Source organism: Aquila chrysaetos, chromosome 11 (genome assembly GCF_900496995.4).
Source record: "Aquila chrysaetos chrysaetos chromosome 11, bAquChr1.4, whole genome shotgun sequence".
Classification (NCBI taxonomy): Eukaryota; Metazoa; Chordata; class Aves; order Accipitriformes; family Accipitridae; genus Aquila; species Aquila chrysaetos.
This window is the reverse complement of record NC_044014.1, coordinates 14008622-14024060: the sequence shown is the minus strand read 5'-3', so window position 1 is coordinate 14024060 and position 15439 is coordinate 14008622. Positions and strand designations below refer to the sequence as shown.

Below are 15439 nucleotides of genomic sequence, written 5' to 3'. Positions count from 1 at the left end.
GACATTTCTCAAAATACTGTGATAAAGGGAATGTTGTAGCCTAAGTTACACTGAACTAATGCTTGGGATTTGTTAGACTCATCCTCATACCAATGTTGCAAAACGAGAATAACTTCAAGATCTAGTATTATAGGAATTGCTAGTTCAGTGTTTCCAGAAACACAGGGTCAATCTTACACTGATGGAGCACAAATGACTGTCATAAGAACATGGAGAGATGACTATATTTCTTTCGGTTTTCACTAAAAATAAAGTTAGCCAGTTCACAGGCTCTGTTTTTGTACTCATATATCATAGTAGTAGAGGATACCTTTATTCTGAAAGAATTACACAGGTACAATCCGTACTTAGGACCCAGTTGTGTTTGCTTAACCTTTTTACACTTTTATAGTTCATCTCATCCCCGTAAAATAAAGAATACAAAGGCATGGCTTCTGTTTATATGAACCCACCCAGGAGGACTGTTCTGCTTTACAGAAACCAGTACCTTAACATGGTAAAACTTTGGAACGTAAATATCATGTGTTACACAAGGACTGAAATAAAACTACTGAAGAGGAGTCAGCTTATGAACTTACAATATATAAAAAAATTCATAACTGCCTGCAGATATTTTTACCTTTCAGAAAGTGTGTGGATAAACATCAGGGTCCTCTTATCAAAGGGATTTGCATTTACTATTAAGTGAAGATGTCTGACTGAGCCACAGCTTAGCCTGCTAGTATCATGGCAGAAAAGTTTCAGCAGTGTAACAGATATCCTCTGTGTACAACACTGCCATTAGCACCTTCTCTTCTAATTTCTATTCAGAAAAGTTCTATCTCTTCTCTTCTTCCAAATAAGAGGATTTGACTGGAAGAGATCTTTGTCCTCTGCAATTGCAAGCAGTGTTTTTATGCTCCTTTCATGTACATAAACAAGTCATAAGATCAGCTGCCGATCCTCTGCACTCTTACTAGAAGATTGTACTACAGCCTCAGCACTCTCACAGTTAGGAACATTTTAAAATGACTAGTCTTTAAGATATTTATGTCCAGCAATAACTTCTCATTACCTTTTCTGAGTAGTTTCTGCTCTTGGCCTCTTTCGCTACACACCAGAGGAGTAAGTGTAGCCAGAGGGGAGCGGGAGCACACTGACCATGTGCTTGTGCAGATGAACTGAATACCATGGCAACAAAGAGGAGACATTTCAGCTGATGAATGTTTTGCTGGACCTTTTACACAAGAACTAGATGTATATGACATGCCATGGCACATAAGACCACCTTTATGAACATGCTTACAGGACCAGCTCTGTGCTTTTCTCCAACACTAGATCTGAATCAGTGGAAATGAAGTATTTTTAACTTCTGTTCACAGGCATAAAATGAAATCTAGAAAATGTGTATGCAGGGATAAATTAATGGGATGACAGTGCAATTTGTCATCCTTATACAACCAGTAAAGGCTTAAGGGGACAAGTATTCAGGCTGTTATCTGATGTCAGCTATGACTGGTGCAGTACACACTGAGTCAGGTAATTAGCCATGGCTCACTCACATTTTCCATGCTGTGTCTGCCTCCAGTTCTGTATAAACATTGTGTCAGAAGTATTTCAGTCAAACTTTGCCAGCTGGTGAAATGTAGATGGGGCAAAGTAATTAGAGTTGCTTGGAAATTTCCTTAGAGAGCATTTTGTCACTGAAAAATGCCACTTCATACAAAACAGATTATATGAAACCATGAGTTGTGTCAAAGTTCTGTGTTTTCTGAAGACACAAAACACGTGATTCCATTGCCCACTGCAAAATAATTTTTGTCATTTTCTTCTAAAACTGATGTATATATGACTGCTGCTAACATTAATTTATAAGAAAGGCAAACTTTAAACTTTTCTATTTTAAGGAAATAGGCTTTGCTTCACATTCAAAAGGGCTTAAATTCTTTTTTTTATTTTGCCCAACATTTTCATTCCATAATGGTGTTTTCACAAAGCAGAAAATCTGGGTCACAGCTCTTCCAAGTAACACCAGTTTGCACAAGGGACCTCCTCTGAATAGCAATTACATGCTTCAGATGGTATATTTTTTACCCTGCAAGTATCAGACTGGTTAAGGCTCAAGCCTGTTTCTCCTATTACTAGAAAAACTTACTAGAACAAATAATTTTCTTTCCACTAAAAAGTGCTGCACCTATAATTATGGATCTATGTCCCATACTAGCCATAAACATTGATGAAACAACTGAAATACTCACAATGGGCAAGGAAGCTTAAACATCTGTCCCATTACACAGAAAAAATGTCTAAACATCCTAGATTGCTGTGAAAGTCTCAACCAAGGTGGGGCAGGAAAAGCTTAATTCATCTACAGCTCCTATTTGTTCAGAACCAAAAAGCAAGTTGTTGGATTACCAAGAGCTCTGGAAGAGAAGTGTTTTACTATACCTAGTGTGGGTTATGTTTGTGGGAAATGGAAATCTGAAAGTCTCTGACATGCAGGTGAAGATGCTAAGAGAGAAAGGCAGGAGTGAGGACTTAGAATACCAGGAAATGTAAGAGCCATGGCAGAAGATTATGACAGTGGTGTTTATGAGGTACAGGACAGCCAGGTAAATTTCAGAGGCTGAAGTAATCTGGGTAGAACAGAAGAGAGCTGTGGCCATGAACAGAAATTAACTGTATGGGTTCACAAGGCCAGGTATCAAGATGAAAAGGATGCCCTGAGAGTTCATCAGGATTGTGTGCTGTCAGAACCACTACACAAGAAAAGACAACATCAAGCTCCAGCTTAAAACTAGTCAGGGCTGCTTACTCCCCGTTTCAGAGCCTCCCTGTGCTAAGGGCAGAAAACCTAAGTTTTATCCAAATCCACCAAGGGCTCGGTCCCTGCTATATACTGCCGTGCAAGTGCTTCCTTCCCTTTTCCCACGCCCCAACTACCTGCCACCCTAACACAAACCCACAGCACAGCAGCCTCCCTTCCTTTCGCTGTTAGACCTGCCCTGTCCTCTGACGGCTGCATAGAGCTGTGCCGGGGTGAGAGGAGCTGGGCCCCGGGAGCACAGGACAGGACACCGGGCACCCCGCCGTGGCCGAGGGGCTCAGGAGCGCGTGGCATGTGTGGAGGCCCGAAGGGCGCAGGCTGTCCCGGCCGGCCCCCACCTCACTTCCAGCGCAGCCTCCTCGGCCGAGGAGGAGCAGCGGCGGTCCCCCGGGGCCTTGGCGCGAGGCTCCTCATCGGCCGGGGCCGGGGCCGCGCTCCGGGCCTCACCGGCCGCCTCCATCCGCCTTACCCCACCACCGGCCTGTTTACGCCCGTCTCTTAGGAACAAGTACGGCTTCTGCTATTAGCTGACACAACGCCTCCCGCCAGGCTTAAAACAGACAGCTGATTGGCCTGCGCCCGTGAGCCAACCAACCAATGAGCCCGGGTAGGTATTTAAAGGGCCAGCAGCCGTAGAGGAGCGGTAGGGGCTCGTGTCCTGGGCGAGGGAGGTCTGGGCGCTGGGCAGAGCTCCCTGAGCGTGTCCAGCCGTTCTCACGCAGGCACCGGCCTGTGCCTAACGGGGTAGTTCTGCCCGTGAGTCACTGATATCCGTGGCCTAATCGTTGCTGCTGTGTCTAGAAAGCAGGTAGCTTTATCGGGTGTAGAAGCGAGTCAGCCCTTGGGAGAGCGACTGTGGGCATCTTCCCTTGGCCACCCCACGGGTCCTTGCTGCGGCTGCATGCTCGCTGCTCCCGTTCCGGCGGCATTTGGCCTTTCACTTAGCGAGAAGGCTGTACCTGTTCTCCCGTTGCTCCTCATGTTTCTCCTTTCACGAGGTACTGCAGTTCTTGGGATGTGTAAGGCAGTGCTCCTTAAGCTTCAAAGAGAGCTGACTGCTGGAAAGAAGAGAAAGCACAGCTATGATCTTTATATACTTAAGGCTTTTAGTGTAGTAACACAGTAAGAACCTCCAAGTATTTTAAAAGCAAAATTAGCAATAGTATCTCTTCCTAAAGGGAGGAATGTCATTTATAGTGTCTTGCTCGCTTGCGTTAGTTCGTTATCACTTATCTGTACAGTGGCAGTGTGTGGTTTTGCGATACTGCTATGCTCTTGCAGTGCCGTGGAGCAACGATGGGGAGTGGCAGTCCTGTCCAGAGGCAGCAGGATGAGCCTCTACCTTGCTGCTTGTCTCCATGGGTGCTCTGTATGCCATGCAAAACCACGGTAGGATGAGGAAATGGGTTTATTTTTCCAAGGTGCCTTTGAGGGGCTCTTGTAGCACTCAGATCTTGTGAATGCTGCTTTGGGTTCCTACGTGCCTGTCTCTGGGTTGTGAGTTAGCAGACTGCCTATGTTCTTCTTAATTGCTAAAAGAAACTTCAAATGAATTTTCTCTATTTTTATGGCCTAAAATTTTGCCAAATCTTTCCTAATGTTGTCCCTCAAATGGGGTTCGTTTACCCGATGTGCAAGCCAATAACACAGAGTTGAGGTATTTTCAAATTAATTTCATTCATGTGCATGAATGGGTGCCTGTCTCAAGACAGCATACCTTTGTCTCAATAATCCCCACATTTATATACTTAAGTAAACATATTCATTATTATTTCCCTAAATGATTGGTTCCTTCTTCTTCGCCTCTCATGTAAATTTGTGCACAGACTCTGTCTTCTTCCTTCATTGTCTTTTGAGTAGGTGGTGTCATTTGAGTAGGTGGTCAATGAGTCGGTGGTCGCGATCTCCCCCTGCAGGAATTACCTTTTAGCTACTTCTTACTCTGTCTTGGCAGTTCCAAGTGGTTCTTCAAGGTTTGTTGACCAGACCACAATTCATTACCTTTTCTGACATAAAGCCCCATTGTGTAATAGTTAGTTCCTAAACCCTAAATCATGTCTAGTTATTGTTTCCCTATTTTAAATATTAACTGATGGGGGCTGTACACAGGACTTTAGCAGCTCCCTGGTTATTTCAATCATATTCTACATATTGATTGATAACACTAAGGGCAGGCACTCAGAGGAATGAGAAATATGTCTTCTAACAGTTTTTTTAATGGCAGGAGAAATTATTTTGTTGGCAAAGGACATCTTATGTACAGCTTCTGTGTGCCTAGGGTATGGCAGGCTTGTGCAATGAATTACCGCTCCCTTTCACTGCTGAGCTGCTTATTTATTACATAATCAAACAGCAATGACTTAACAAAAATCATGTTGTTCTTCCATTCAAATGGATAATGGTGTCAGGTTCATGGTCACTTTACTAGTGGCCGTCTGTGTTTGCCTGCAGGAGAGATCACCATGGAGAATATTGGTCTCTGTGACATGATGCCTGAGGCCCAACTCCAGTGACAAAACCAAACCAAGAGTCGCCAACAGGCAAAACTTCCCCACTGTGCAAGCATGGATACACTGATAAGACTGGGGAAGCTCCAGTTCCTCTATTAGTCTTGGGGTTTTGACAGAGACGTGTCCATCGCCAGGAGGGCCAGGACCATCCCTCCCTTCAGTTACGGCTGCCCCATCCCTCTGGTGCCTACAAACGTGCCGTTTCCTAATAATGTACAGCTCTGACCTGAAGTTTTTGTGGAACTGCGTGGAGCTCCAAGAAGGGAAGTGCGGAGACTCAATTAAGCGCTCAAACTCTCTGTGCAAGATTCCCTTTTTTTCCACAAAAGAATCCAACTTATATATGTTTCAACAAAGATCCAGAAAGTACTAATGGCTCACAGCCAATACTACTAGCACAGGAGGGCATATCTGGCCCAGCTGGGATGTTTGCCAGTCCTCAGAACAGTTAAAGATAAAAACATTCCATAGACATACTCGTGACTGTCTTCAGCCACATCTTCCCAGGCCTACACAAGGCCATCCTCCAACCTGACCTTGTAAAACTAGTTCTTCAAGGCTTGGCAAACATGCAGCACAACAAATTCTAACGGTCAGTCTTGAAAACAAATGCCAGGTGTTCCGAGCTGCTCCCACAGGAAGCATTTTACTTCTGGGACCATAAACTTGGACACTGTGTTAAAAGCATTAAGAGGAAAGCTCCTCCATTTCCACTGTTATACCCCAGGAAAAGCTGGTATAAGGCAGGCCCTGGTGCCCTCACCTCAACTGAAGAGGGAGCAAAAGGGATGGAGAGGACTTCAGTCTGTGCTTCGGTTCTCTCTTTTGCTTTATGCATGTACTGATGCTCCCACAGGTCATGTTTGCAGAAACAAGTGTGAATCCCTCTGTGATTGCAAGGTAGTAATTAAATTACATCTAACTTTTGCTACACCCCCTTATCTGTTAGGTTATCTCTTGTCTCCTCTTGGGTTTTCATCATAAAGCAGAATAGCTGCAGGAGAGAGAAACCCTCGTTATCCTCAAGGTGGGATTGGATCGGATGTTGAAGGGCAATAAGTGATGCAGCGCTGCGGTAGCGGGAGAAGGCCCTGTCCAGGGAGGAGGCAGCGAGGGAAGGAGAGGGAGGCCTGGTGCCTCACGGGCTGCTGGAGGCACCACTTGAAGAAAAACAGGCGTATGGGGTGGAGTTCTGCCACAGGTTTCCCACTGAAATGGGAGTGCCAGCTGGGGTGGGTTACGCTGAGGTTCCGAAGAAGAGCGCATTGAGAGCAGCTTAATAGCGCCTGTCCCAGCCAGCATCCCCTGTGTGGGGGACGGTCGGCTCGAGGAGGGACCACCGGGGTGCACGACGCTGCTCCCCCCGAAACCCAAGCTTTCCCCCCCGTCCGTGGGGGGGGCCAGCCACCTGAGGCAGGGCGCCGCCAAACCCCGCGGGAGGGAGGCAGGCCCGGCCGGCCGGCCGGCCGGCACACAGGCCCTGACACCCGGCGGCCGCCCGCGCCCCGCTGAGGGGCGGTGGTTCCCGCCCTCCCGGCGGGCGGGGCCGGCGGCGGCGTGGTGGGGCACGGCACGGCACGGCACGGCCTGGCGCAGCGGAGAACGGCGCAGCGCAGCACAGCACAGCACAGCACAGCGCGTCGCGATGGCGGGTGATCACTCTCGCAGCCTGGGGAAGGGTAAGCGCCGGCCCCGGCGGGCGGGCTGCCGCGTCGCCTCAGCCCGGGCTGGGCGGCCTGCGGAGGGCGAGCGGGGCTGTGCGTGAGGCGAGCAACGGCTGCAGCGGTTCTCTTCTCTCTCCTCAGGCAGCGCGGCCCCGGGGCCTGTGCCCGAGGGGGTGATCCGGCTGTACAGCATGCGGTTCTGCCCCTTCGCCCAGAGGACGCGCCTCGTCCTCCGCGCCAAGGGCATCAGGTGAGGCCGTGCCGGCGGGCCGGTGTGGCGCGGTGCGCGGCTGTCCGCCCCGCTCCGCCGTCCCCCTGCTCCCGCGACGGCCTGTCGGGGCTCGCACGGAGCAGGGGGCGGTTCAAGCTTCCCTTCTTCCCTCGGCATCCTAAGTGGCTCTTAATTAAACATCCCTGAAAGAACTGCATGAAAAGAGGTTTCTGTGGGTGATTTTGTTGTGAAGTTTGAACTTCTTGAGGCTTTTCAGGGGGAGGGGTGTTTGCTGAAGTGGGAAGTAAGTAGGCTGTGTATGAAATCAATTATGTCAAGGTCCAAAGTAAATCCGTAGGGAAAAAGCCCAGGCTGATTGATTTTTTTTTTTCTCACCTGTCATCCGGAATGTTTGCAATAATAGCATTTGAGTTTGTCCTGGGTAAATGTAAGTAGAGCCTTAATGTATGTTGTTGTTTGGTTTTGATGTAAGCTGCAGTGAAAATTTTGGGAGATAACAATATTCAGTGTTTCTGTTATATTACTGCTTAGCAAAACACAATAGTGAGTGAGTGACCTTTTTAAAAGAGGAAAGGTACTGTGTTCCTATAACATTTTCTCATTCCTGTGCGGTAGTAAGTTATGGAATTCAGTACTTGTGTTTGTTTCTTTTTCAAGATAGCTGTGTCATTTCAGTGTTTTTAAATGGGGACTAATGCTTCCCTCAGTTTACAGCTTCAAAGTAACAGGTTTTTCCACCTTTTTCTGATTCCCACCAAGTCCCAGGCCTGCCAGCAGTTTGTTAACCAGCACAGGGCTGGGAGTTCATGTTAGCATAGAGAATGCCTACCACTTAGTTCTGATAGCAAGATGAGAGTTAGGTTGGTTTGGTTTGTTTTTTTCTTGGGTCTTTTTTCAAAAGAGTAAGTGCATTAAAACTTCCAGGTCAGTTTAATTCTGTCTTTATTTAGTGTCTTCGGACTGATTTTGGAGCTGGGAGGTTTGTTTTAGTATAGTGGTTTTAGAGGGGTTTTATGGCTACCTAAATGTGGTAGTTGCCTTCTGGTAACCTTTCAGTTCTTTTGAAGGTTCAGCTGTGTTTAGCAGATCTTTGGGCTTACTAGGAATTTTCTGGGGTCACACATACAACACAGCATATAACATGGTTTGTTAACATAACATAGACATATTTCCATGTGTCTTTTTTTTTTATCAATATCTATTTGCTTTTACCCTAAACATCTGTTCTACGTGAGGCCGTAAGTGTTGAAGATAAGTAGGTAGGATGCTCTCTTGATTTGCTCTTTGATGTAAGGTCAGATTAAAGTTCAGCTGCATTTCTTAATTGGAGTATAGCTCATTTGCAATCAAGTGCTTCTTTCTTAGAATGCCCCTGAACCTGCATGTTCACGTCACCTCCTAGCGTGCTGCATTCTGAGCTCGACCTTTGGTTTTGGCATGACTGTAAGGGCTGCCTCTGTGGTGTGCTTGCAGACTTTTCATGTGTCTTTTATTAGTTTAACAAACAACTCACTGTAAGTCAGTGCTGATTTTCTCCAGCAAAGGGAAGTGCCCCCTGGCAGTATTTCTATGTGTCAAATGGTTAGTCCGGCAAAGTACTTCAGGGAGGACAGGGGAGAGCAGGGGAACGAGGATTCAGCCTCTCAAGTACTGTAGCTGTTAAGGTGTAATAACTGCATTTCACCATGGTATGGAGTGAACTGTAGCAGAATTGAGCCTGTTTGGGTCTTGTTTCTTTTGCTCTTTTAGCCATGAAGTAATCAACATCAATCTGAAGAACAAACCTGACTGGTTCTTTGAGAAGAACCCCTTTGGGCTGGTTCCTGTTCTGGAGAACAGCAAGGGCCAGCTGATCTATGAGTCCCCAATCACTTGCGAATATTTGGATGAAGCATTTCCAGGGAAGAAGTTGATGCCTTCAGACCCATATGAGCGAGCCTTTCAGAAGATGCTCTTGGAACACTTCTCAAAGGTACTGCATCATCAGGGTGGGATTGTGTTTCTAATTTTACCATAGGACCAAAACCTGCAGCTCTGTTGCCAATGTTGCTTTCATCCTTTAAGGCAGGTGTTGTGTCTGGGAAAAGCATTTAAATAACCAAAGGGGTTATTTGGGGTCTCTTGCTGTGAGCACATACAAACCACTGTGTATCTGAATTGCTCCCAGCCTTTATGTGCAGGGATGGATGCAGGAAGGCAGCCAAGCTAGTGAAAGTATATATGACTGAGGCAGGATTTTGAGTATCCTACAATAGAGCAAACGTTAGTAGACCAGACCCGCTGAATGCTTGAGACCTAAGCAGTGACAATTGCTGTATTTTAAACAGTCTTTCTATAGGAAGTATTGTATGGATGTGGAATGTGAAGAGTGCCTGACTCTGAGCCCCTACAACCATGGACAAGAGATGGCAGGTGGCCGTAGACATGGGACATGTATAAGGAGACTGTTTTTGGCCCTCAGTAGGGGTTGGATGTGGGCACTGTGGCTGACTGGAAGTAACTTCTCTGTACAAGCATGTGATTTGAAGGGTCTAGGAAGTGAAAGAAGTCAGCTTGGATATGAGGCAGCAGAGGAGAGGAAGCAACAGAAGATGCAAAGAGATGTGGACAAAGAAGGGGAATAGAAGGGAGGATATACTTACAACAGGCCTTTCTGAAAAGGCATGATAGGAAGAGGGTTACAGGGAAGCACGTTGCAAGAAACTAAATGTGCGCTGAATGTTGGTTGTATGAATGACAAAATCTTAGAAAAATGTTTGTCTATAAGCTTTTAAGGATCTAATTTAGTTAAGGTTGGCCACTGGGCAACTTCCTGGTACTGTATGCTGATTTCTCTGGCAATTACCAAATTAGAAAATGCACAGGTTTGTAGAAGCCTGCATATCCTGGGCTGCATATCTCTTCCTTAAAAGTACCTTAAATGTTGATAATTAAAGTGCATTTGGATTTAAGAACTATGTAACTGGGAAAAGAGTATTACGCTGCACCTTGCCACTTTTATTGCTACTTTTTTGGTAGTGTGTGCAAATGGGAAACATGCTCCTCTTCTCATTGTTCTCCTCTTATTACTAGACTAAAATTCATTAGTATTTGCATTTGTTCTTCATTTAAGCCTTTGCTTACATTTTCTGAAGTATAAAAGGTTTTTGTTAATGGACTTCATTTAACTCTTTAAAGTTAAATCTTTAAGATCTAACTTGCATCTAGTATCTTAACATCTTAAGCTCTGAGTGACTTGTATTATTGTAATAGGAACATTAAAAACTTTATCCTTTCCTTTGTATAGATAACACCCATAGTTTTCAAGTATTTCGTGGCAGTCAAAGATGGACAGGACGCCTCAGCACTGAAAGCAGAGATTGCTGAAAAGTTTGGCAGACTTGAAGAGGTAGGAGTATTTCATGATAATGAGCAGGTTGCCAGTCATTCTATGATCCCTTTTTTCTTTCATGCTTTGGCCTTTGGAGCTAGATCTCTTCTCATTCAGTTGGTAGTTATAGCAATGAACAATCTTTCAATTTACTTCCCCCAGTCTAGGATGCACAACAGCACCATTAGAGTAAATTTCAAGTAGCTAACCTAGGCTTCATGTGTGTGATGAAGGCTGTGTGGACTTCTGGAGTTTTTTCTTAATTCTAGCTGACTGCTGTTGTCTTGGATACCTTTGTTGTGCTTTAAATGCAAGGAGCCCTTGCAGCATGTTCTAAGAGCAACGGCTGAGAAGTCTGAGCTGCTGAAAAGCATCTGTGCTGTAGCTCTGCTGAAATCAGTACAGATACACTGGTGATGAAATAAGGTCTTGAACAGAAAAGATTCTATCTTTGGAGGGGGGGAGGAAGCAGAATGTAATCTGTCCCTTGCAAAAATCCAGCCCTGGGCTGTGTTCTGCTACAGTGATGTAAGGCAACCTCAGCAGAGCTACGAGAAGCGTCAGGTGGCTTTGATGCTATATTAGCAAATTCACAACCCTGATTTAGTGTCAGCAGTGGTTCTTAACCCATTCCTTTTAGTTGTGGTTGCTAAAACCACAATGCTTGTCTGGCTGGATCAAGAAGCATTCCTCCAGAGTGTTTCTCTTCAGGTGCAAAGCTACCAATAGCTTTCTAGTACTTTCCTAATTCTCCTAACAGTTCTGTGCATTCTGCTTCCCTGCCCCCTAGAGCTGCCAAAGTAAAATTGTTTTCAGAGTAGTCTTGTCTGTCTGATCAGGCTGCTGCTGGAGTAGTGCAGATGACAAATGAATTCTTGGGGAAAGCCATGTATGTTTCACTTCCCTAATATACAGGTCTATTAAACATTAAGGAAGAATTAACCTTCTTCCTGCTTTATTAATGCTGTGAAATACTTGCTGCTCCTTCAGTGTCTCTATTTTACTACACCCTGAAGGATTTTGCAGCAGCAGCTGAAGGTCAGCTGAGGATGGGAGGAAGGAACCACCATGCAAACTTCACTCGGCCTATTGCAACAGATATTCAAGAAGGGAAGTGTTTTGAAACACTTCTGTATTTAGCTTGCTGCTACTCGACAGAGGGAGCTGTGTTCCCGTCTCTGCAACTGTGCAGCTGCTGGGTTATATTCTGCCAGACACCTGGTAATTCAAACAGCTTGATGCTTTCTGAAGGACTGCTTTAAAATTTCTGCTAGGTCATGGGGATTAGGGGACAGGGAGTAAATGCCATAAGCGTATGGTGTTGCGTGTCCAAAAAGACAACAATTTGTAAGGTCTCTCAAGTTCCACCTGTAAAATGCCAAAGTGCCTGAAAACAGTGTGACTAATCTTATGAAAGAGACCAAGCTCTGGAGGTTCCTTAAAGCATGTTAAACTTGGATGACCATGGCGCTCGAAATGTATCAGAAACATAAATGTAACAGGAGAACTTGCTGCGTTCTTTGTGGCCTTGCTTTCTGTGCTGAGCTGGAGGGTTCTCTTTCTGGTAGGTGTGGATGTTATGCTTGCTTCCTGTTCCCTTTGCACCTGGAATCAAATCCTGTTCTAGATGTAATGTTATAAATGCTTTCCTGACACCACTTGGCCTCAGGGGCCATGGGAAAAGAGTCCCTGAAAAAATGGTGTTCTAGTTTACCTGGATGTTAAATTTAGGTGGATTTATTGCTCAAGAAATGCGTGTGCATTGTTATGTTTGATTAGTCTGTGCCATTAATACTTTTTGACAAGTAAGAAATCATGAACTGACAGATTCTGAGAGCTAAATTCCTTTTTGTTTGTGCACAAGCTGTAGCTCGCTAGTGATTAATATCTTGTGACAGTTTTTGAACCTCTGGAGAAGAGCTGGACTGACAGTGTATGAAATAGTTAAGCTTGATACTACAGCTGCTTCACTGACTAGCTCTGACTCCGCAGGTATTGCATGCACAGGAGAAATGTGCTGTATCTCTGTTATTTGCTCACTGATCCCTTCAGTATGCCTGTATTCTACTATGAAGTGGGCGCTTTGTTACTGTAGTGTTCTGTTGTAATTTTCCTTCTGAGGGCAGTTGTCATCTCTTGCCCCTCACAGATTCTGTCCAAACGCAACACTGTGTTTTATGGGGGGGACTCGATCTCCATGCTTGACTACATGATCTGGCCGTGGTTTGAACGTCTGGAACCATTCCAGCTGAAGGAGTGAGTACCTTGCCTAGCTTCTAAGGTGTACTGAACTGCCTCAGTGTAAATATTCTTTGCATACACCCTGCAGCAATGGGCCACTCTTGGGGGCTGCTGAAGAAAGTCTGTATTGTGTTACAGTTTGTGGGAAGCATCTTCTCAAAAGAGAGATGAGTTGTTCAGGGATCTTCTGTAAACAAGCTTTTTTTTACCAGGTCTGTTTTCCTACCAAATAATTTTGACAGAACTGGAAGAAGTGGTTAAAATACAGGACTTTTTCTCCATCACTAACATCATAGATGAAAATGGTCTTTATTCGAAGGGGACGAAGATGTGGAGGCCTAGGTTCAAATTTCTTGGTCCAAAACCTCAGACTTGAAATGCAGTCTTCTGTTCCTCTTTGGAAATCCTAGGTTGACAAAGGGGAGTGATTTTGTTTTGAGATCGGAAAAGTGTATCCTGTCTTGCTGTAGCTAATAGATCTGTTGCTGTTGTAATAGCATTTTTTAATATGTAAATAAATGTCTTGGTCTGTTATATCCTTAAACAGCTCCAGTTACCATGGTATTGCATTAATATGTAGGGAAATGGTTTCAAAGGAAAACTATTTTATAGCTGGCTTAAAGCAGGACTAAAGAGTCAATTTGTATGAGGAAGTGGGTGATAAAAGTGGAAGATGAGTATAGAACAGTTAGTCTCACCCTGGTGCCTGAACCATTCTTGAACAAGAAAGATGCAGGGAATCTGTAGCACTGAAGCTTCGTGCACTGTAAAATGAGGGCTTTACTGATGGGTTGTTGATCTACTTTGTCTCCTGTGTGGTCCTTGATTGGAAGGGGAAATATTACAAGCAATATAGGAGCATAGGTCTAGAGTTATTAAGGTATTTGAATGACTGAGGATCTGAGCCATTGTATGTTAAAAAAAGATGCTTTCTGGGTAAGGGTTAGGAGTTACGTGGAGAAGTTACGCATTTACTAAACTTGGGAGTTGGAAATATTAATGCAAAGTGTTTGGGTCAATCTGCCAGAAGAGAATGAAAATAACAGTCTACACTGTTAAGCTTTCAATTTGCCACATGGTGGGTTTTTGTTTGTTTTTTTTTCCAAATGTGTCTGAGTGGGTTTGTAGATTTAGTCGGTTAGTCGAATCCTCAGTTTCGTCAATAGACTACATCTGTGTTTTGAGCTGCTGAGTTGCAGGGTAGTACAAACTGCACAGCTTGTCTTGGTATGCATGAGAGAGGAGAGAAGAGGTTTGTGGGTTGTGGAGGACGACTCAACCCTTGCACACAGTATTTTCTTCAAGAATCACCATTAACAAAGCATTCCAGAGGGAGGCAGTGGTGCACAAGCCTCTGCCCTCAACTCAGAACAGATGATAAGTAAGAGCCGTGTCTTTTGCAGCAGGTATAACATAAACAAAAACATGCTGATATCTTGCACAATAAGTGCTTATTTGTGGTTTTGCTCAGCTTTGCAGAGTGCCTAAGCTCTGTAAGAACTCTTACTTTTCAAATGCCAGTGTCTTCTATGATCTGATACATATTTCCATCACCCTCTCTGGGCTGAACATTATACTGGGATGGAGAAAGCAAAACAAGCAGTAAAATAGAACTGCTCAAGCTGTTTTGCTTCCTTCGTGCCCTCCAAGTTTCCCATTTGCGTTACTCAGTCTCTTTCCTTTTCCTGTAGCTCTTTGAGTCACACCCCAAAGCTCCAACGCTGGATGGAGGCCATGAAGGAGGACCCTGCTGTCAAGGCTACAATGACTGACCCTCAGACATTCAAAGATTACCTCCAGCTCTATTTGAAGAACAGCCCTGAGGCATGTGATTATGGGCTCTGAGGTGCCAGGAGGCACGTGCTTGCTGAAGTGTCAGTGCTTCTTTTCAGCGTGAGCTGTGGGGATCTAGTGTAATTTGGTGTGGGCTCTTCTGTGGTTACATTTCATAATGGGGAATAATTCTGTGCTGAAAAGGCTGAGAAATCTTCTGTGAACTCCACTCCTTCCTGTCAGGAGGAGGATGTGCTGGCTTCAGGCAGGAGATGGAAAGTCGTTGCTGGCCATGTATATCACGTGAAGGAAAATGTTGGCTTTACTCAGAGGTGATGTTCTGTTATCTCTGGCCTCTTTGCAGGCATTGCTGGTGGGCAGTCCCTGAACTGACCCTGTTACTTGGTTTAAAAATTGTAATACTGGTGTCTTGAAAATAAATAAAAAGTAAACAATGTTGTCTTTAAACACAGGTTTTCCTTCTTCTTTCCAGGCAGCTATTAGTCACTGGACTGATTGTGCAGAGAGGAGCGAGGCACTGTAAAGGCTCAAACAGATATTGTGGTCTCTGAAGTTAAGATGCGGTTACCTAGTACAAACTGTCCTCCTCTTTAGAGAGCACTACTGCCAAACCACTGAACTTGCAACCCTACCCACTTATCCCTGTTGAAGTCATGTTTGCAGGGACCATCTAGTAATGGCTTCCAGTTTGGGCTAGATGAGCTAGGGGAGTGTGTGGTTATAATCTTTCTCTTCCTTCTGAAGTAGGATCATGGTTATTCTAGGTCCTAACCTCAATTATCCTAAAGGCTGGAGTAAGGAGTAAAGCTAACAGAAACCATA

At 44.9% G+C, this 15439-nt stretch overlaps 2 protein-coding genes across 16 annotated transcripts in view; one reads left to right on the top strand and one right to left on the bottom strand.

Moving 5' to 3' along the window:
- CFAP43 (cilia and flagella associated protein 43) overlaps positions 1-3287 on the bottom strand; it is a 53570-nt gene extending 50283 nt beyond the window's left edge. For 13 of the 15 annotated variants that reach the window (XR_003925770.1, XR_003925771.1, XR_003925772.1 and 10 more), the window contains exon 1: positions 3145-3287. Coding sequence is in view for 12 of the 15 variants with exons in the window: in XM_030030651.1 (XP_029886511.1) it covers positions 3145-3266 (122 nt within the window). In the remaining 3 variants the exon portion in view is untranslated. The remainder of the gene's footprint in view (positions 1-3144) is intronic. The other 2 variants (XM_030030653.1, XM_030030662.1) reach the window with 2 other exon arrangements.
- Positions 3288-6860: 3573 nt separating this feature from the next.
- On the top strand, positions 6861-15064 carry GSTO1 (glutathione S-transferase omega 1). Its single transcript, XM_030030841.2, has 6 exons — positions 6861-6995; positions 7122-7230; positions 8962-9184; positions 10499-10600; positions 12732-12838; positions 14515-15064. Exons 1-6 carry the CDS (start codon positions 6962-6964, stop codon positions 14666-14668), a joined length of 729 nt encoding a protein of 242 aa, XP_029886701.1. The 5' UTR covers positions 6861-6961; the 3' UTR covers positions 14669-15064.
- The last annotated feature ends 375 nt before the right edge of the window (positions 15065-15439 follow it).